This window comes from Lutra lutra, chromosome 4 (assembly GCF_902655055.1).
Source record: "Lutra lutra chromosome 4, mLutLut1.2, whole genome shotgun sequence".
Taxonomy (NCBI): Eukaryota; Metazoa; Chordata; class Mammalia; order Carnivora; family Mustelidae; genus Lutra; species Lutra lutra.
In genome coordinates this window covers 43,238,997-43,262,265 of record NC_062281.1, presented here as the reverse complement: position 1 = coordinate 43,262,265, position 23,269 = coordinate 43,238,997, and the positions used below count along the sequence as shown (strand labels likewise).

The window sequence follows — 23,269 nt, the reverse complement described above, 5'->3', positions numbered from 1 at the left end:
AATATGATATGTGATAAAGGTGGCATTTCCTGTCAGTGGAGAAAAGACTGATTAGTAGATGGTGTTGGGGGAACTTGGAAAATACTAAGTTGGGTTTCAAACTTGTTTCTTAAAGAAAAATAAATTTCAGGCCAGTCAAATATTTAAATACTAAATATGATTCTATAAAAGATCATGAAAGGGGAGCCTGGGTGGCTCAGTCGTTAAGCATCTGCCTTTGGCTCAGGTTATGATCCCAGGGTTCTGGGATTGAGCCCTCACCGGCTCCCAGCTCTGTGAGAAGCCTGCTTCTCTCACTCCCCCAATTTGTGTTCCCTCTCTCACTCTCTTCTCTCTCTCTCTGTCAAATAAATAAAATCTTAAAAAAAAAAAAATCATAAAAAACAGGAAAAATTTTTTTAGTCTTGGGATGGAATAGGCCTAAGTATAAGGAGAAACCCAGAACCTACAGAAGGAAATATTGGCAAATTTCACTAAATACAAATTCTAAAATATCATATAGAAAAATAATAAAGAACACAAGGAAAAACCTTACAAACTAGAGAAAAATTTATAATGCATACAATTAATAGAGGTCTAAGTTCTACAATATATATATATATAAAAAACTTCTATAATAATGTAAGAACAAGAGGAAAAGCTGAAGTTAAACAAGGGCCAAAAATCATGAATAGACTGAATTCACAAACAAAAAAACATTAAACATGAGAAACAAGTTCAACATTGCTCAGAGAATAATATTAATTAAAATTTTATTTTTAAAATAAATTTTATTTTTAACCTACCAGATTTTATTATCAACTTTTTTTTTTAAAGACTTTATTTACTTACTTGACAGAGAGAGACACAGCGAGAGAGGGAACACAAGCAGAGGTGGTAAGAGAGGGAGAAGCAGGCTTCCTGCCTAGCAGGGAGCCTGATGCAGGGTTCGATCCCAGGACCCTGGGATCATGCCCTGAGCCCAAGGCAGATGCTTCGTGACTGAGCTACCCAGGCACCCCTCAACATTTTTTTAAAAGATTTTTTTAATATGACAGAGGGAGAGAGAGAGAGAGAGTGTGAGAGAGCACAAGTAAGGGAAGCAGCAGAGGGAAAAGAAGCAGCAGCTTTCCTGCTGAGCAGGGAGCCTGACGCAGGGCTCCATCCCAGTACCCAGGATCATGACCTGAGCCAAAGGCAGATATGTCATTGACTGAGCCACCAAGGCGCCTCTATTATCAACCTTTTGAACTTTAATAGTGTTTGCAAGGATACAAGGTAGTAGTTATTCATATATTACTGGGGAATTATAAATTGGTGCAGTCTCTATGGAGAGCAACTTGACAGTATTTATCCAATGCAGATCATCACCCAGGTAGGCTTTATCTAGGAATTTCCTTTTCTAGTGCAGGAAGATACATGTCTGAAGAAGTATATGCATGGCTTCTTATTGCAACTTTCGTCCTAAGACAAAATAGCATACACAATGTCAAAGTCTGTTAAGAAGATATGAGTCACATAAACTGTCGTACATCCATGCAGGCATGTAGGATGCAGAAAAATATGGATTATTATATAGAAAAATAATGCAGTTCTTCAAGTATTGCTAAAGAAACAAATCCAAGATACATTAAAAATGAAAAAAAGCATAGAAAAGTTTTTAATGTATTTACGCACAAATGTTTATTTGAGTACTTGCTGTTTATTGGTACTGTTTTCTGTATTTGGTGAGCTACCATTTATGCTTTCTAAAAATTACAAATTCATATGTGCTATGCATACCCTATTTCTGGAGGAATTTACAAGGAACTCATAACAGTCTTGCCTCCAGGGTAGAGAATTGGGTATCTGGAGGAAAAGGGTGGGAAAGAGACTTCATTTTTAAATTCTTCTGTGCCTTTTATTTTTTATTTGTATATTATTTATTCAAAAATAATTTGTAAAAGAAATAAAAATCCAGGCCATCAATTTATTTAAAATCTAGTTAGAAGGCAGGATATGCATATGGAAAAATTATTTGCAGAGCAAGATAGCAACAAAATATTTTTATAGGAGCACATATATTAAATCATGAAATGAGCATTCTAGACAATAAATGTAAGGAAGAACTCACTTCAGCTAGGGTTGTCTGCGAAAGTGGGCATGAGGAGGCAGTATAATAGTGAGACCTTGAAGAATTAATGGTATTTCAAAAGATAGCAAGAAAGAAAACATTTCGGGCAGGAGGAAGAGTACGAACAAGAGCAATGTTTTAAATATAAACATACTGTTATATATATGAACATATTGTTACAAATATAAACATCCAGATTGAATATGAAGGGATTATGGAAATAACAGTTTGCTGAGTTTAAAGGTGCATTGGTCCAGATTGTGGAAGGCCTTGAATGGTAGGGTGTTCTGTAGGCATAGGGGTTTTGTTGAGCTCCTACTAGGTGCTGGCCATTGTCCAGGGGGATGAAGGGTAAAGCAGTGAAAGAAAGACTGAACAGGAATGCAGTTCCTGTCCTCGTGAAGTTGATATTTAAAGAGTGGGGACCAGAAATAGAGCTGTGAAGAGGCTGTTGGGGTGCTGTAGACAGGTGGTGACAAGGACCTAAACCAGAGTTCGAACACGTTGTACTCAAAGGAGTAGATCCCAGAAATATTAAAAGGATGATAATAGACTTAGATGAGTGAAGGAATATGGGGATGAGGAAAAAGGAAGTAAAAAATATCCTTGGAATTTCTAAGTGGGGATGAAGGCGATGATGTTCACAGATTCATATACAGTGTGGAAGTCAGAATGGAATGAGTTCTGAAATGACTTTTGACAGTCAGAGATCACTGGTGTAGAAGCTACAGTTTTAATGAGTTTCTGAGAATGGAGGCTAGATGCCAGGGGGGCCAGATGGTGGCTCTGACACCTAGTAACCCCTTATAGTTGGGTGACCGCTATGAAACCAGTATTTCACTATTTTAGAGGTTATATTACATCCTTAAAATTTTCCATGGTGTGAGCTCCTTAGAGCCATCTTGAACTTTTGCTGTTAATTTGTTCTGTGGATTTGTAAGAGGGGCTGAGAGGGAGAGGAAGAATAGAAAGAGGGTGCATCTTACTTCTTACACAACTTCTTTCAACTCTTCCCATTTCTGACAGAAGAAGAAAATGCTCAGTTAACCAGGTAAGTAATTTTTAAAAAATAATTAATGCAGAAAGTACATATCATTAAAAATATCAAATAATTCATGAGGCTGTAAGATGAGAAATGAAAGTCCATACTCCCTACCTATTCCATTTCCCAAAAATTACCCTAGATAATCAATTATTTTTTCTCTATCCTTTCCAAGTTTCTTAATGTATTGCAAATATTTTGGAGTGTTTATTTGCAGTGTATTTTGGAGAGAGTACCATAAGAGCACATGTAGATTTATTGCTTAAAAGGGCATTTATTTTTCAACTTTAAAATTTTACTCTTTGAAATGAAAGTAATGTATGTATATGGCTAGAAATTTAAATGGTATAGAAAAGTAGTAAAACTAAGTGCTTTCCCTTCTTCCCTCACTCTCACTCCTATTCCTCTAATGTAGTCATTATTAAGTTTTGTGTTCTTCCAAGAATGCTTTTAGTACTTATATGTCTCTATACAGTCCTGAAAATATTTATATATTGTCATACTTATTTATTTATAAATATTTGTTGACAAAATTAAAATAAATGTTAAAATAAATTTTTGAAACTTCATTTAACAGAAGGGCAGTTAAGCTAAAAGGCCATAGCTATCCCCAGTTCAGTACGAGCAGACTGTTGTCATCATGTAAGAAAATGGGTCTCTATGAAATCAGACTTTCCTCTCCAATTTTAAGTTCTTCAAATTAAAAAAATGTTTATTGAGCACTAACTGCTAGGTGCTGGGATACAGCAGTGAATCAAACTTAGGTTCTAGTGGCAAGAGGAAGACAATAAACAAATGAATAGTGTATGCCAGGGGTGGTTAGTGCTATGAAGACAAATAAGGCAGGGCAAGGGAGAGAGAGCAAGTGTTATTTTACATGTATGATCATGGAAGACCTCTTTGGAAAGGTGCCATCTGAGCAAAGATTTGAAGGAAATGAGGGACAAAGCCATGTAGATGACCAGGGGACTCAGGCTAGCAAGTATGAAGATCCTGAGATGGGAAAGTGTTGGGCATGTTCAAGGAGCAGCAAATACACTAATGTGGCTGAAGCAAACAAGGGTATGGAAAGAAGCAGACGGCTCTGGAAAGTTGGGGTGATTGTGTGCTGATCATGTAAGGCCTTTTAGGCTGTGATAGTGACCTTAGAAATTACCCCAAGTAAGATGGAAGGGCATTGGAAGGTTTTCAGGGGATTGAAATGATCACACTTAGTATTGAAAAGCCCCATTCTAGCTCCTGCCTGGGGAATAGAACCAGGGCTCCAGTTAGGAAGCTGTCATTAAAGTCCAGGTGATAGATGATATCCCTTGACCTGGGGTAGAGTTGTGAAAGTAGAATAATTCATTTCTGGATATAATTTGAAAAAAAAAGAGCTAATAAAATTTGCAGATCTATTTTTTTAATTTTAATTTTATTGTTTTTAACATGCAGTGTGAAAAGAAATAAGGAGACTCTAAGGATTGGGGCCTGAGTAAATGGTCCAATAGAATTGCCATTTAAGACGGGGACGACTATAGAAGAAACAAATCATTCACCTTTACTTTGGTTAAAATCATTTTTACCACTTTGTGAAAACTGAAAGTGTTATGGATAAAACATTATTGATAGCATTATGATTTGGACTAATGATCTTTGACCCATTTTCCCAATGCTGGTTCTCTGTTGATTCCCTTAGCCCCGAAGTAATTGTTGATCATTTTGATGTGTGTGCACATACATGTTTGTATGTCTGTTTCCTTCTAGAACCTTTTTTTCCTGTTTTTAAAATATACATTATAGCCACAAGAAATATAACTGGCATTTTTATATAAATGTTTCATACCAAAAATATTGTTCTACAGCATACTTTTTTCAGTTACCAGTATGATCTATAGATTACCTCATTCTTTCTAATCTACTCCATAGTATTTCATAGGTTGACTATACCATCATTTCGCTATTGTAAATATTTAGGTTTTCCAACAAGTACCACTTTAGTAAATGTCCTTATACACATGGACAAGTGTTTCTGTAAGTTGGGTGTCTAAAAATGAAATTGTAGTGTTGAAGGTTATATGAATTTAAATTTTTTTTTAAAGATTTTATTTATTTATTTGACAGAGATCACAGGTAGGCAGAGAGGCAGGCAGAGAGAGGAGGAAGCAGGCTCCTCGCTGAGCAGAGAGCCCGACGCAGGGCTCGATCCCAGCACCCTGGGATCATGACCTGAGCCGAAGGCAGAGGCCTAACCCACTGAGCCATCCAGGCGCCCCATGAATTTAAAAAATTTTAATAGGTACTACTGAAAACCCTGAAGTTGTAGAGACATTGCAGCTATCTATGAAACTACTCGTTTCTGCATCCCCACTGTAATAGAAACATGCAGGTAAGAAGTAAAAAACAAACAAACAAAACTAGAGAAAAAAATACTAATTTATTATTATGATTTGGAAAATTAGTTTTTTTTTTTTAAAGATTTTATTTATTTGACAGAGAGAGATCACAAGTGGGCAGAGAGGCAAGCAGAGAGAGAGAGAGAGAGAGAGAGAGGAGGAAGCAGGCTCCCCACAGAGCAGAGAGCCCGATGTGGGACTCGATCCCAGGACCCTGAGATCATGACCTGAGCCGAAGGCAGAGGCTTAACCGCTGAGCCACCCAGGTGCCCCGGAAAATTAGTTTTTGTATTTCTTTATGTGGGAATGAGGAAGTCTTCACTTTTCTATACTTTGTTTTGGTGGTGTTTGACATGCCTCTTCTGCAGATCAGGTATTTTGAGAATTATTAGAACAATAATTACTAGTGGGCTTTACAAAGTATGTAGAAACTTATTTGCTGACTTTGAGTTACAATTTTGTTTCTAAATCGTTTAGTGGAAAGAGCTGTTAATGGAACGTTGTTGTCTCAAGCAACTTGTAAGCTCTGTGATGAAAATGAAAACTCTTTTACGGTGGCAAATGCTTTAGGAAACAGGTAAGCCATGTGCTGGGTGCTGACTTTTTAAATATCATCTTACATTTATATGGAATCCGTACCTTTTAAAAATACTTCCTATGATAACACTTTCCTCACAATAACTCAAAGAAGGATGGAAATAGACATTGACACATAAAGAAGATGAAGCCTAGAGAATGAAACTGATTAGAGGTCAAGGCTTGGCTCAGTCTCTTATCAGTTGTTTGACCTTGGCAAACTTAGTAAGTCAGTCCTCTTGTCTTTAGAATGGAGATAAACCACCCACTTCACAGGCTTTTATCACAGCTCAGAAATCTATATGGGAATTTTTAGCATAGTGTTTTAGAGTTAAACGCTCAGTAAAAGGTAGCTGTTTTTGTTTGTTATTATGTAATTTGTACATAATCTATAATATATATATATATACATATACATATATATAGCATTTAAGTATTAACTTCTGTTTACAGCATACTAGCTATGTGCCTGGAACTGTGCTTTGTAATAAAGTTATATAAAGAACATATTACTAAGTAAATGATAATTATAGTAACCCAAGAACCCTGATTTATAGCCCTATTCTCTATCACTTCCTGTTTCCCCTTCATACATGCACACCACATACACACACACACACACACCCCTGCCTCTCTCTAATTCAGACATAATATCCCTATTTTAACCTCTTCAAATTTTTGTTGAGAGAGCTACATGATGACTTCCCTCTAAGCATAGTTTTCTCTTCAGTTTCCAATTAAAATAGAAAATACTTGAGTAGCTTCTGCTGGGGATACTTAGTGTTGGATCACTACTTATCTTAGGCTGATATGGGCTGTGGTGTCCAAATATTGACTACTAGGCTGATGCCCAAGCCTTCCCTTCCAGTACCAACTCAAGCCTAGATCTGTGCCATACCTCCATCCCCTCCTACCTGCTCTATCTTACAAGTAATGAGTACAACAAACCATTCAGTGTCCCCACTACTCTGGTGGATCCTCTTCCTCCCTGTATATCATACATTAATGAAAAATATATTTTCCTAAAATAAGGGTAATGAATAGACTTTGAAAGTGTTTATTATAGGTTGGGTGAAGGAATAGATACACATATCTTTTTCAGCGTATGTTTCCTTTTTTGCGTTGTGACAGATAAAATAAGGAAAGTAGATTTGATATAACTACATATGAAAACAGATTGGGTTTCATTTATATGAGTTTTTTGGGCTCTTAATTGAGTGACTTAACCATCCCATTCAATATTATTTATGCTACACACTCGATATAGTTTCAAAAGAATTCTCTCCTATTATTGGTTAATTTTACTTATTTATTTATACCTTGCTTTGTAATAGAAGGAATGATAATAAAATTAATCAAATCAGTGTTAATATTTTTAATTTATTTATTACAAGTTATTACTTAGCTGAATGAATCTATTCTAATTCAGCATTTAGGAAGACAAGTGTTTGATGAAATTAGGTCTAGCATAATTCATTGACTTTTAAAAATTTTTTTGTTGTGTTGACAGATGTATCCGATGCGAACCAACATTCATCAATACCAGCAGGTCCTGTACCTGTTCAGCACCAAACATTTTAGTAAGGCTAATCAAATTAATAAGGCATATATTTTAAAATTAAGTTGGTTATACCTTTCCATAAACTATTTACTTATTTATTTTTTATTTATGAAGACAGGGGGATTATGTTTCAGCAACACAGGGAATTTCCCTTCACGTGTAATTTCATCTGCCCGTTATGGAGATCTTGTGAGTATGTTGCAGTTTTTTTGTTCCATCCTTGTTGCGTACTTCCTTTGCTCATTAGTCTGGGACTAAAATGAGAAACAGTTCTGTATAAGTCACGTTAAAACAGAAATTATCAATCTGAGAAACATTAACAACTCAGCGTTATTATTTATAAGTACCGTTCCTCTCTTCTCTACCTTGGCTCATCCTTTTTTGGTGATCTACAGATGTTTAAGCTGGAAAGTTCTTTTTTTTTTTTTTAAAGATTTATTTGTTTATTTATTTATTATTTGACAGAGAGAGAGATCACAAGTAGGCAGAGAAGCAGGCAGAGAGAGAGGGAAGCAGGCTCCCCGCTGAGCAGAGAGCCCGATGCGGGGCTCCATCCCAGGACCCTGGGATCATGACCTGAGCCGAAGGCACAGGCTTTAACCCACTGAGCCACCCAGGCGCCCCTGGAAAGTTCTTTTATAGATCCTATAAAGATGCAGCATTATTTATTAAGAGCACCAGAGACTCTTGACTTGAACCCTGGATTTGCCAGTCATTAATTATATATCCTTGGACTTACTTAATATTTCTAAACTTCAGTTTTATTGTCTGTACATTGGATATAGTAATCAAACTTACCTCATAGTCCCTATACATGGTAATCACTGGAGAAATGAGGGTTATTCGTATCTGGCCAGGTTCTTTATTTTGTAGTTGAGAGCATGGAGGCCTAGGGTTAGAGCCTTTGCAACAGTTGCTTGTCTATGTCTGCTTTGTAAAATGGGAAGAAAGTGGATGAATTGGAACTGAGGAGATCATGAATCCGAGGGAATAGGAATTAGATGACTAACTAGAAGTTAGTTAATGAGCACTGAAAATACCCAGTATGCCAGCAGAGCTGGGGGTGGACAGGCTAGGATCTGGTTGCTCAAATCATCCTTAGATCAGTGGGAATGGTTAGGAGGAATTGGAGGACAACCATGATGAAGGTAGAATCTGGGCTCTTGAAAAATAAAGCAAAAATTCCTCTTCTCCAGTATTGTCTTATTGGTGTGACAGGCAAGTACCAAATACTTGCGAAACAACAAAATAAACTAAGATAGGGGTATAGAGATGGAGCTCTGAGATCACCCTAAAATTAGCTCCTTAGCAATAAGATAGATATCTTCTGGAGTGTTCTTCCCCAGTCTCAGTTTATAGTGACCTGTATACCATTGTCAAACTTATAGACCTTTATTTTTATTTTTTTCTCTTTTTTCCCTTTTTAAAATAATTCTGTCAAAAGTACCAATAAATTTCCTTTTCCTCTTTGGTGTCAGATCAGTCATACAGAGCTCCCCTCTCTTTCAGTCTCTTGATTTGGAACATGTCCTTAGGCTTTTCCTGCCTTAAACATGAACTCAACAGCTTTGACGGTTATAGGCCTTATAGTCTATGGGATGACCCTTGACTGGGTCCATCCAGTTTTTCCTCATAATCAGGACGTGGTTGGCAGGAAACCATAAAAAAATGTCTTGCTTTTCTCAGTGCATTGTACCATAACAGAGGGCATGCAGCATTCATATGTCCTATCACTGGTGATGTTAACTTTGATCACCTGCTGTCAAGCTGCCATGTCTGCTCTAAGGGTACCATTTTTCCCTTTGTAATTGATTAGTATTTTGTGAGGAGAATTTTCAAGATTATGCTTTGTCTTCACCAAACATTAACAATAAGAAACAGTAAGCTTTAGTCTCCTTTGGTGATGCTTGCCTTTATCAACCACTACTATGAGGTTGCCAAATGTTTCCATCATTCTTTCTACATTTATTAATTAGCCTTCTACTGTAAGGAAGTAATTCCCCTTCTTCCCATTTATGTATGTATTTGTTTATTAATGCCAGTATAGATTAATGGGTTCCTATTTTATTCAGTTGGTTGTAATCCAATACATGCATTGTTTTGATGTTCAGATTGTCCTAGATTTAGCCACTGAAAGCCCTTCAAGTTGGCTCCTATACCTTTTTGATATGTCTCCATGATTCGTTAAGGATTTCTTTCCTTTCTGGCACAAGAAGATTTCCAGGTTCATTTTGTACTTTTCCTACATCATTCCTGGAATCAACCATTTCTCTAAGAATTTGTGGAGGATAATATTTAGAAACCAGGATTACCACACTTAGTATACCCTTTTAGGAGACATAGCTAAAATACACACACAAACACACACACTTATATACACATATATATTTATAACTATTTATTTTATATATATATTGAAGTAAATGAGTTCATACTGATACTTGGAATTCTAAAGCAGTTCCTCAGTGTTCCTTCTAACATTTCCTTTTGACAGATTTTCAGTACCTTCTCCAGTAGTGAGAAATCTGGGTCTCATCCTCACTTAATTTGTTTGTTCAGTCTAACAGTCTTTGAACCATACTGCTGTCTTCCATACCACCTCCATATCCTCCCTTCTTCATGCCACTGTGCAGTAGATCCAGTGCAGACTTCTCTGTTAAGAAAAGATGGGCATGGGCCCCTGGGTGGCTTGGTTGGTTAAGCAACTGCATCAGCTCAGGCCATGATCCTGGAGTCCCAGGATTGAGTCCCACATCGGGCTCCCAGCTCCACGGGGAGTCTCATTCTCCCTCTGACCTCCTCCCCTCTCATGCTCTCTCTCACTCTCTCTCTCTCAAATAAACAAATAAAGTCTTAAAAAAAAAAAAAAAGATGGGCAGAGAAAGGCAATTCCATTCTTTTTTTTTTTTTTAAAGATTTTATTTATTTATTTGACAGAGATCACAAGTAGGCAGAGAAGCAGGCAGAGAGAGAGAGAGGAGGAAGCAGGCTCTCCACTGAGCAGAGAGCCTGACGTAGGGCTCGATCCTAGGACTCTAGGATCATGACCTGAGCCGAAAGCAGAGGCTTAACCCACCGAGCCACCCAGGTGCCCCGGCAATTCCATTCTTAAATTTAATCTGATTCAGTTAATGCATTTCTTATAAACATATCAGTCTTGGACACTGATGCTTTCCTAAGGACAAGGTTAGATACCTTGATTTTAAGTCACTTTATAACGAGCATTGAGACAGGGTCTGTGTAGTTGTATGAGACATGTAAACAAATGTAGTTAAGATTATGTGACTATCTTGGCCCAGTCCTCAGCCTGGCAGGTGTAAGAACTCAGTTTTAGCAGTGCACCTGGAGGTTAGTCATGGCCTAAGGGACCAGTTCAAAATAATTCAACCCACAAGAGACTAGATAGATTGATAAACCAGAATGCATGTTTATTAGTTTATGTTGACACTGTAATTGGCAGCTAGACTAAAGTACTTGTATGACCTTGATAATTTACACTTTTCCTAATTGGAAAAGTGTGATTAGAACATGACATATCAAATGTTTTCTTGAACAATACAGAATTGGAACATAATTAGTTTTGTATAATTTTATGAGAGGCATTTATATCTGCCAATCAATAAGGAATTTTCTGTGTACATGGGTCGGTGTCTTCCCATTATCTTTCCCCAAAGATAATAATAGTGATCTAGCATCTTTTATGTTTTTCTCAACTTTTATTTTGAAAATTTCAAAATCACAGAGAAGCTCAAAGTACAATACCATGACCGTACATATATCTTTCACCTAGGTTAACCAGTCATTAATGTTTTTCCATGTGCATGTAAAATGCATGCACACACACACACTTTTTTTTCTTTCTGAGCCACTTGAAAGTAAGTTGTAGATGTATGACACTTCACTCCTAAATATTTTACTATGTAGTGCCTAAGAACAAGGGGGTTTTCCCCTGTATCACACCAAAGAAATTTAAAATTAATGTAATAGAACTACCTGATATATTGTTCATTTCCAAATTTCCCCTCTTGTTCCAATAATGCCCTTTATGCTCCCTCCCCTTTCTGCAGGGGCAGGAGAGGGGTAGTCGAGAATCCAAGGATCAATTTAAGGATCCCACACTGCGAGCACCTGGGTGGCTCAGTGGGTTAAAGCCTCTGCCTTCAGCTCAGGTCATAATCCCAGCGTCCTGGGATCGAGCACAGATGTCATCACCATCTTGGGCTCTCTGCTCAGCAGGGAGCCTGCTTCCTCCTCTCTCTCTACCTGCCTCTCTGCCTCCTTGTGATCTCTATCTGTCATATAAATAAATAAAATCTTAAATAAAAAAAAAAGATCCCACACTGCAATTAGTCTTTTAGTTTTCTTTAATCTAGACCCTACTCTGTTCCGCTTCTGTGGTTTTTGTTGTTTTGTTTTTATGCCATTGACATGCAGAGTCAAGGCCAGCTCTCTTGTGGAGTGTCCCACAATGTGGACTTTTCTGATTGTTTTCTCATGATTAGACTCAGTGAAACATCTTTTTGCAAGAATATGATATGGTGTTGTGGGCAGCCATTGCATCGTAACAAAGAGCACATGTTAGGTGGTCCAGTTCCTGGTGATGCTAAATTTGATTGCCTGGTCACCATGGTATTTGCCACTTCTCTTCATTGTAAAGATACTGTGGTTAATAAGTTAGTCTGAGATTTTACTTTGAGACTATGTAAATATACATTTAGTGGCCATTGACGAACCAATCTTGCCTGAAACAAGTTTTAAATTGGTCATTTCAGAATAATTTCACAGTTCTCTTACTCTGTCTACATTTATTAGCTAGCAGTCTTCTATAAAGAGTGCTTTCCTTTCTCTCTGTGCTTTTTTCCTTTTTACTTTTTTGTGAACTCATGAAATCTTTGTTTATTCAGTGCGTGATAATTGCTTACTGTTATTTTTCTTTTCGAAGCTCAAATTGCCCCACATTTTGAGATAAACTCTTGTGTTATTTTTGACATGTCTCCTTCAGTCCTTTTGTACTTCTTTGGTTTCTCTGTACCATGCTCCAGGCTCACCCAATATAATTTTTAATAGCTACCTAACACTCTCATTAATGCACTGAAATTTATATAATTGTAGTGCCTTTGAATATTTAGGTTTTCTATTAATAATATTGCTGTCAACCATTTTATGCAAATAGGTATGTTTTTCCTTTTGGAGAGATTATTTCCTTAAGATAAATTTCCTAAGTGTTTTTAAATTCCTGGTTTAAAATGTGTGGATATTATTTTATGAAAGGATCATGCAGCTTTAACACTGCTGCTAAAATTGTCTGTGGGTTTATTTTACATGAATTTCCAAGCACTGCTTGGAAAATCATTGCTTTCCATTTTTTTACTAAAAAACTAAAAAAACTAGTTTTTTTTTATGTTATCTTCAATTTTAAACACAGATGTGGAGTTTTTTTCTTAAAAAGGGAGAATTTTTCCTCCTTAAATGAAAATAGTGACTTATGATTTTATTTTAGATTTTTTGGGTAGCTATGGTTCAATGTTCCATATAATTTGGCTTTATCTCCTCTGCACATGTCCAGTAAATTACCCTGAATGGTGTTTCTCTGTGTGTCATTTTTTTAGCAAGATACGCAAATAAGCTCCAAAGCAGTGGTTCTCAGCCAGAGATTTGTATCTGCAGCTTTCAGAGCCCATGCATGCCTTGGTTCTTCCTGGAGATTGATTTAGAATACAGCCAGGCATTTTTTGTTCTTAGGAAATCCCACAGGTGATTATAATGTTCATTGTTGAGAATCACCACTTTAGAGATTTTAAATGTTAGTTCTATACCTATCCCCAATTTCCTATTGCTTAGAAATCATTCATAAATATTTCTCTTTTATTACTTGCCAATTTAGTGCAGCATAATAATCCTAAATCAGCAAATTTTTTTTTTTAAAGATTTTATTTATTTATTTGACAGAGAGAGATCACAAGCAGGCAGAGAGGCAGGTAGAGAGAGAGGAGGAAGCAGGCTCCCCGCTGAGCAGAGAGCCCGATGCGGGACTCGATCCCAGGACCCTGAGATCATGACCTGAGCCGAAGGCAGCGGCCTAACTCACTGAGCCACCCAGGCGCCCCCTAAATCAGCAAATGTTAACAATGGAATACTAAATCAGTATCCAGGTTTTCTTTTATTTTCTTGCCATTTTGTTCTTGTTTTTTTGTATTACTGAAATGGGCATAGTATTTTTTTTTAATTATAGACACACTTTGTTTCCTTATATCTTTTGCCTAAGTGACATGATTTTGCAGTACAGTCCCTACTTGTAATAACTGAGTTTGGCTAGAATTCTTATATTTCCATTAAAACTATTTTCTTACAACATTGAGAAAGTAATAATAGCCATTTCCCACTGGAAAATATGCATAGTAATGTTTTCCTAGCGATGTATGTAAGGAATCTTCATTTGAATTTAAAACCAAAACTTACCTTTTTGTGAACAGGGCATGTCTTTCACTTCAGAATGGTTTGCAAAGTATTTGCAGTCATCAGCAGTTGCTTGTTGGGTAAGTTTGAATTTTTTAAAAGTAACTTTATTTCATTTTGAAGACTTGTGCACCTTTTTTCCCTCCAGATAATCAAAGTCTTCTCAGTAGATATGTCTCCTTGGTCATATAATATAAGAAGAATAAGTCATTTCTAGTGGAAAGAAAATACACAAAATTGAATGTCTTCCAGCTTGTTTAGCTGGGATTGAATGTTGGGGGGAAGTGATTCATACTGTCATTTAGTAAATGTTTATTAATGACCTACTACGTGCTAGGCCCTGCTCTCAAATCAGGTTATATATTTTAGAAAGAGACAGGAGAAAAAAAGTCCCTCACAGAATTATATTCTAAGTAAATGCAGGTGGTTCTAAGTGCTATAAAGACAAATAAACCAGTATAAAGAGCATAGAGAATGGAGGGAGTACCATTTTATTTAGGGTGGTCAGGATATGTATCTCTGCGGGTGAATAAAGCCCTGAAGGAAGTGAGAGTGAACCATGTAAATATCCAGGGAAAGAATGTTCTAAGCAGAGACCACAGCAAGTGCAGAGGTTCCAAAGCAGGAGTTCTCTGGTATGTTCATGCTTAAGAAAAGGAAGGAGGCTAGAGCAGCCAGAGCAGAGTAAGGGAAAGTAGAGAGATGGATTTGGGGATGAAGGAGGTGGCTATGGCGAGGACCTGGAGTTTACTGTAAGGGGTATAGAAGGATTTTGTGCAAAGGAAAATATGATTGAACTTCAGGTTTTGAAAGGCTCACCAGCATGGAGAGGAGATTTGGCAGAAACAGGGAGACCAGTCAGCAGAGTATTACAGCAATCTGAGTGAGAGCTTGGACCCATAGCCAAGAATGGTAGCATGGAAATGAGAGAAGTTCGCTTTCTGGATATACAGTGAAGACTGAGCCAACAGGGTTTACTGAGGAGTTGGGTATGGGAAGGGAAAGAAAGATCACTGCAGTGTGTTTGATTTGAATAACTATAAAAATGGAGTTGCCTCTTCCTGATAAGAAAAACTGAGAAGTTTGAGAGGCAAACTCAACAAATTAGTTTTCTTTCAAATATAGTTATTAAAGTTATTAAGTTCCATGTTGCATTTCTTTGCCATGGTTCTCTCATAGGTGTATGCCAATCTAACATCTTGCCAAGCTCTCGGAAATATGTGTGTGATGAACATGAATTCTTATGACTCTACCACTTTTGATGCATGCCGACTGTTTCAGTTTATCTTTGAAAATACTGCTGGACTGCGCACCGTTCATTCTATTTCATTTTGGTAAAGATATCCTGATTGATGAACTGTCATTTTAGCCAAATTCAGTGTAGTTACTTTCACAAATATTAACATTGGTACCCCATTATTAAAATAACTGTAATTGTTTACAGGAGACAGAATCTTCCATGGCTGTTCTATGGAGACCAGCTAGGATTAGCACCTCAAGTACTCAGTACCACACCTCTTCCTATGAATTTCAGTTTTAAAGGGGAAAACCAGGTATAAATCACTAGATTATTAAAGAACAACTATATTTTGATTTACAGTTTTAAAAGATAATAAGAATGTTGTTAGTCATAATTCTTGATTTTTTAGGTTGTTTCTAAAAATGTGATTACTAAACTAAACCTAAATATCAGCTGCTTGTAGGAATTAAACGATATAGCAGTTAGCAGTCTTACCTGAGTCTATGGATACCTCTGGATGATGTGGTTGTGGTGGCAAGTAGCACTTGTGGGACTGGGAAGATTGTTTATATCACCAAATGCCAGACAGACTCAGTCTTCCTGTATCTCTGCATTTCTAAGAAGTGCTTCTAAAGGTTGATTGGGACTCTATGCCATTTCCTTAGCACTTCACAGATCCAAATTTTTATCTTCAGCTTTTTGACCTTCTAGAATGATGGAATAGATTGTTCTTCCATCTACTAACTCTGCAACCATTCTACACATGCGAACACATGCAAACACACACAGACACACATATTCGTAACAGGTTTGAAAGGAGGTTATCCATCACTAGCATTGCCTCTCAATTCTGGAATAATAGTTTTAATGCAAAACACAGTTCATTTATTTTAGGTGTGTTTAATCATAAAGATACTTAGATTAATTTTGCTTCGAAGTAAAGATAGTTGAATATTTGATCTTTGGGAAAAGAAAGGATCAGTCAACATTGACTGTTCCTTTATGGAATACTGCACTGCTTCTAGAGTCTGTAATGTTATTTTATTCTTGCTTTTTTACTTAATCAGAATAGAAAACTGAAGTTTGTTGCTGCTTCCTATGATGTAAGAGGAAATTTTCTCAAGTGGCAAACTTTAGAAGGAGGTATTTTACAGGTGAGCATACTTCTAGCTAAAGAATTACTAATGTGCCTTGTTTTTGCCTCAGGCAAAAATGAGGGAAAGACTTGATATTTACTAGATTATAGCATCACTTACATGCTACAGTTGATTTTTATCTTGTGCTTTAAATGGGAATTTCTTAAAACTACTTTAAGTGGTATTATATAAAGCATATGTTAAGTTGGAGTTTAAGAACTCTTGACTATAAGTGAAGAAACATTATTCTGAAATATTTATCAGTTGTGTTCTTTTGCTATAGCTTTGTCCAGACACAGAGACAAGACTGAATGCTGCTTATACTTTTGGAACAACCTATCAACAAAATGTAAGTTTCAATTATACTAGTCTATATTTTAGCTTCGTTTTTCACATCAGCAATAATTGGAATGATCTTTGAATTTTTGAAACCTTTTTAATAGTAATGAATAATTTCATAGATATAATATTTTATTATTTGGGTACAGAAAATCTTGGTATCTATAGAGTTTAAACATATAATGTAAGACTTTCATAATTATTATTTATATACTTCTAGGCATATAGGTCTTAAAAATAATATTTATTTCAAGCATTTTATTAATTTTTTAAGATTTTATTTATTTATTTGTGAGAGAGTCAGTGTGAGAGAGAGAGAGAGAGAGATCATAAGCAGCGGGGAGGGTAAAGGGTGAAACAGACTCTCTGCTGAGCAAGGAGCCTGACTTGGGACTTGATCCTAGGACCTTAGATCATGACCTGAGCTGAAGGCAGGAACTTAACCTACTGAGCCACCAAGACACCCTATTCCTGAGCATTTTAGAATAAAGTAAAAATGTTATTGATTTAATAAGTAAAAGTGCTTCTTTTTCTGTCCTTCCATACTTTTTCTCCCCTCTTCCCTCCCTGGCCTTCCTTCCTTTGGGAACCCATTTTTGAAATTACAGTATGGTACAAAGGAATATTATAAGCCATTAAACTTTTGCAAGCCATTTGCTTGTCTACAAAAGTACTTCTTGATAAAATGCATATACACACACCATAGAACAAAACTGTGATTTCAGTTTTGTTAAAACTACAATGAAAAATGTCATCATGGAAACCAGATTGGAATATAATAAGTCTTTTTAATAGTAGTTATCTCTGGATGGTGGGATTACAAGTGATTTATTTTTTTATTTTTTATATTTTCCAAATCCTCTATCATGAACATGAATTTACTTTTTTTATCATAAATGATTTAGATGTTATTTTAAAAAGAAGAAAGAAATACTATTATATGTTTACCATGAGCCAGGAGAACCAACCCTGATTAAATGCTTGCTGCTGGATGCTCAACATTTTATCCTTGTTATCTCATTTGATCTGCAAAATAACTGTGAGATATATTTCATTACCTGTGCTTCATAGATGAAAAATGGTGCTCGGTGAGGTTAGTTAATTGACTTAAGGTCTTGGATCAGGTAAATTGTAGAACCAGTGTTCGGTTAGGCTTAAAATCCCTGGTTTTTCCGTTGAACCTGGCTGCCTCTGAAGTAGTTCACAGCCTACTAGAGAAGACAGCTATCTAGACAAAGAATTGCAAAAATGTGGAATGTGGTGTATTTAAGGTGCCATATGGTTACAAAGGAGGAGTCATCAGCAATCCCTGGGGAAGTATTAAAAGACTTCTCAGGATGAGTGATATTTGGGCTTATAGAACAAATATAAGTTTACCAGGGAAGCTCAGTGGGGAAGGGAATGTCAGGCAGGAACGTTTGCAATGTCAGAGAGAAGTAGAATACCGTAGTGTATTTAGGAACTGCAAGTAGATTAGTATGAATGGACCATAGACTGGTAGGGAACAGTGGAGGATAGTCCTGACTCTATTAAGGGAAGCTGAATCATAGACAACATAGTACATCAGGAGAAAGAATTAAGACCTCATCCCATAGGACAGTGGTTTTCAACTTTTTCACTAATGTACACTTACTGTTGAGAATGATGGCATACCCTCTCCATCTGTGTTATAGGACAAGAACCAGGCAGTTCTTTAGTCTTAGTTCTTTTGGCCCTTAAAAAGAATCATGTTTAGGGGCACCTGAGTGGCTCAGTGGGTTAAAGCCTCTGCCTTCGGCTTGGGTCATGATCCCAGGGTTCTGAGATTGAGCCCCGCATCGGGCTCTCTGCTCAGCGGGGAGCCTGCTTCCTCTTCTCTCTCTGCCTGCCTCTTTGCCTACTTGTGATCTCTGTCTGTCAAATAAATAAATAAAATCTTAAAAAAAAAAAAGAATCATGTTTATAGTATTCAAGTTTGGAAATCACATGGAAATGCATGTAAACAAGATAGCTTAAAGATATTTTATTTTACAAAATTAAAAAATGCTTTAAAAGATACTAAATATGCTTTCTAATTTTCAGTGCTTTCATTTTTTTCTTTTATTTTCCAGTGTGAGATTCCTCTTTCTAAGATCCTAACCAACTTTCCCTCTCCTATATTTTATGATGTGTACCTTGAATATATTGATGAAAATCAACACCAATATATTTGGGCTGTACCTGTGTTAAACCTAAATCTTCAATACAATAAAATACTTGTGAACCAAGGTAAGGCATCTGTATACTCTTTTTTTTTTTTTTTTTTTTTAAGATTTTATTTATTTATTTGAGAGAAAGACAGTAAGAGAGAGAGCATGAGCGAGGAGAAGGTCAGAGAGAGAAGCAGACTCCCCATGGAGCTGGGAGCCCGATGCGGGACTCGATCCTGGGACTCCCAGGATCATGACCTGAGCCGAAGGCAGTCGTCCAACCAACTGAGCCACCCAGGCGTCCCAGGCATCTGTATACTCTTTCTTTGAGCTAAAAACCAATAAATAAGTCAACCAGCATGATAATTTAGTAAACCATGGGTTATAAAAAAGAGTATGGATTTTCTCTTATTATATGGTTTTATATAGTTTGCCAAAAAGTAAAATAATAAGACTGCTGGTATATTTAGACATTTTTACCAAACATGTCAGGCTTACTGTTAAGAAGTTAATATTATTGCTTAAGTGTAAGCTGAGAAAAATTAGTAGAACTATAAATTGGGGTTACACTTCTTCAAGCTGTTCTCAAGCTGCTTTTTGGATAAATTCATTTATTTTGTTCTTGTATCAGAAAATCCTTCTTATTAGGTAATTTGCAGGGAAAGTATCTTCCAAACAATCAAGATATTCAAGTGAGGTAGGGAAAGCTATTACCAGGAATTTCTTATAGCAATAGCTATTTGTGCAGCTGTCTTATCTAAAACAGAGTGCACTAATTTTGTGTTTTAAATTTATTCAGTAAACTTCTCAAGAGCCATCTTGAACAATTTGAAAGTATTTTTTTTAAATGCCATCTTTCTTTCTTTCTTTTTATGAAAAAAGACAGTAGCTCTAGCAAATGGCTTCTGACTCGGCGCATTTTCTTAGTGGATACAATAAGTGGACGAGAAAATGACTTAGGAAGTCAGCCAAGATTAATTCGGATTGCCACCCAAATATCACTGAGGTAAACAAACATCTGTTGCACTAAATTAAGCTTGGAGTGTACAGGATTTAAATGAAAGTGTTTACTAGTAATTATCCGAGGAAAACAGTAAGGACAACTGAATTGGAACAATAGGTAAGGTTTTTTAGATATCTGTGTCGATTGTTATACACCAGTTGAAGTGAGGAGCGCCAAGGGAAGAGTTACAGCAGAAGAACCCAAGGAGTTTTGTCAGAATTCATACTCTGGCCCTGCTGAATTAGAATGGATTGAGAGGTGGAGAGGAATTGAATAACAGTGGGCTGAAATGGGAATGTTAGAAAGAGCCCACCCAGTGTTTGCAGTGGGTAGGTCTCCTGTGTGTTTTCACCTCCTTACTGGTCTATGTTGGCCCAGATTAAGTATCAACACCTCCATCTTCTTAGGAAATCTTAACGATGACCCTACCTTAGAGTAGTGCCATGCAGCTCTTATTTCTATTTTCGGTATGAGATTGCTACCTCTAGATCATCACCGACTTTCCCACTCTAATATTTTTTGATGTGTACCTTGAGCACTGGTGAAAATCAACACTGTCATCTTATATGAGTCTGGCACTTGGAAGCACTTCAGTATCTTTTTTTCATTGTTATTTCATTCTGATTTTCATGTTAGTCTTATGAGGTATAAGCAGTATAGAAGCTCTATTATATATCTTGCTGAAGTCCAAATGTACTGTTTTTAGCATTCCCTCAATTTACTAGTGTATCACTAGTAAAAATGAAATGAGACCTAGTCAGGTCTGACCCAGTCGTGTGAAACCATGCTAGCCGCTAGTGTTTGGCACTTTCCTTTTTGAATTTACAAATTATACCCATCCCTTGCATTCAGCAAAATACACTCCACTGTGTGCCATAAACAGTACGGGATATAACACACATTATTTTGTTAAGAATTTATATTTCTCTTTTTTTGTTGTTTTTTTTAAAGATTTTATTTATTTATTTGACAGACAGAGATCACAAGTAGGCAGAGAGAGAGGAGGAAGCAGGCTCCCCGCTGAGCAGAGAGCCCGATGTGGGGCTCGATGCAGGGCTCCATCCCAGGACCCTGGAATCATGACCTGAGCTGAAGGCAGAGGCTTTAACCCGCTGAGCCACCCAGGCGCCCCTATATTTCTCTTTTGAAAATCAGGATGTTATCTGCCTTTTTCTAGGCTTTAACACGTCAGTCTTAACTGTTGCTCAGAAAGGGTTCACAGGGCTTCAGTGATTTCATTTGTGAACTTCATAAGACCTAGGTCAGGAAGAGTTTCTAATTTATCTCAGATGGTATATTTTAATATTAAAGTTTTTATATTACTTAAGATAGCTTGTGTTGGTACCACTAGTTTATGTTTGACCTTCCCTAGTCCTTATTAACTGGTTGGTTCTGAGATCACCAAGACTATCCATATTAAAAAAAAGAAAGTTAAGTGTATGTTTAAAAACTTAGATATATTTATAACTAGAAGTGTATTTTCTCATAAACAGCATCCACCTTGTACCCAACACAAAAAATGGAAACATTTACCCTCCTTTAATTACCATTGCGTACAGTGACATTGATACCACAGATCCCAGTAGCCAGTCTGTGAAGGTGAGTCCCATGCTGGTCAGTGCCTCTCTATGTGTTAATGTGATACTGATGCAGTGTACATTATAGTCAAAGGCTAGTAGTCCTTTTTCAGGTTTTAAATAAATACTGCCCTTAATATAATCAAGTCTTAAATTGCTTTTTACTAATAATGATAAAGGTGAGTTCCTGTGGATCTTTCAGGTAAAAAAACCAAGAATTAAGTTTTTTTTCTAGACACCATTGGCAGTAGTCAGGCATCCCCGTTCGAGATCCTGGGGTATCAGACACGCAGCATCTGCTTCTGTCCTCTTTGGCCAACTTGCTTGCACTAAGATTTTGTTTCTTAAACCAGAAACTCAAACTTTCAGGAGGCACGAGTGGTCTCTTCTCACCAGGCTTGCTCATTTGGTGGAAATATACTTCAACATGTAGAAAGAGATTCGAATTATCAGTAGTTTATAACTAGTAGTGCCGAAGTGACGTAGAGAATACAGTTTGGACCTGCAGCCACGTAGGCATCCTCCTACTTCTCCAACTTAAAGTTAAGTGCAGAACTAAAGGCCTCCTTGCCTGGGAGGTCCTTTGTGGAGGAGAGACCGCATACACCCTGAAGATGGGCTACACCAAAGGGAATGAGCCTGTAAAAGGCTGAGTTCCTTCTCCCAACATCACCAGTTAGATAAAGCCTCTCTGCTTTGAGGAGGGGTTCATGACAGAGGGATAGAGATAAAAACCAGAGGTAATCCTTCTATACTTTTTCCTCAGAGAGATTAAATGGATATTCCCTTCCCTCTCTGGAAACATGAGAGCTGTATAAGCATTCCCTACCTCCAAACCTCACTAACAGCTTTTAATTTCCACTATTTTACTTTTCTAAATTTTAATGTTCTAGTTCCTATAGCCAATACTTTGGCTTCTCTTTTGTGCTTTTACTCTTTTTCCACTTGTACTCAGCTGCTACTGGATTTAGGCTTTCATGAAGCAAAAGGTAGGCACATACGATAACTTTTTTCTAAAGGATTTTACATCCTCATTTGTATGACCCAATTGGATGTTAAAATTAGTTTCCATTGCCTGAGCTTTTATGCACCATAATAGGAGGAGGGAAAAATCCAGAATCAGGTTTAACGAAAGACTGACTGGTTTAAAATTTCCTGGGTAACCAAGAGTATATTTATTTTAAGATTAAAAACACTTCTGGTTCTTTTCTTTAACTATTTTTGTTGTTGTCTTTTTAAAATATTCCAAGAGTGGTCTTGATAAATTAGAAAATAACAGATAGAAAAGGAATTGAGAGAATCATGAAACTATACTGATGAAGTCCACCTCAGATTCATTCTAAGTGTAGAATGTACAATTCTTTCATCATTTCTTAATTTTTTATGACAGTTGTTGTAAAAATTCTTTATTAGTTAAGCATTCACCTACATCTCTGCTCTCTCACCAACAGCAAATAACTTCTCTCAGATTTTCTGAGCAGATCAGCATGATTCCTCGGATTTCCCCTCAGATGAATTCCTTCAGATTTCCTCTTTAATACTTCAAAATCTCTGTCTCATTATCCTTCCTGTCTCTTGTTCTCATTTTTAAGAACAAAGGACCTTCCTTTTTTCTTAAACTAATCTTCTACCTGTGCTTGTTTGAGGTATTTCTCCAGTCTCCTGTTTCATCCCTAATCCCTTTTTCAGCCAGCTCCTCTCCCA

At 36.8% G+C, this 23,269-nt stretch overlaps 1 protein-coding gene across 1 annotated transcript in view; it reads left to right on the top strand.

Annotated features, from left to right (window-relative positions):
- TMEM67 (transmembrane protein 67) overlaps positions 1-23,269 on the top strand; it is a 52,375-nt gene that overhangs the window by 5,560 nt on the left and 23,546 nt on the right. The window contains 11 exon segments of the mRNA XM_047727864.1: positions 5,987-6,086; positions 7,596-7,665; positions 7,761-7,835; positions 14,120-14,182; positions 15,282-15,436; positions 15,547-15,655; positions 16,410-16,496; positions 16,762-16,827; positions 18,908-19,064; positions 19,868-19,991; positions 21,482-21,587. Of these exon segments, the coding sequence (XP_047583820.1) occupies positions 5,987-6,086; positions 7,596-7,665; positions 7,761-7,835; positions 14,120-14,182; positions 15,282-15,436; positions 15,547-15,655; positions 16,410-16,496; positions 16,762-16,827; positions 18,908-19,064; positions 19,868-19,991; positions 21,482-21,587 (1,112 nt within the window).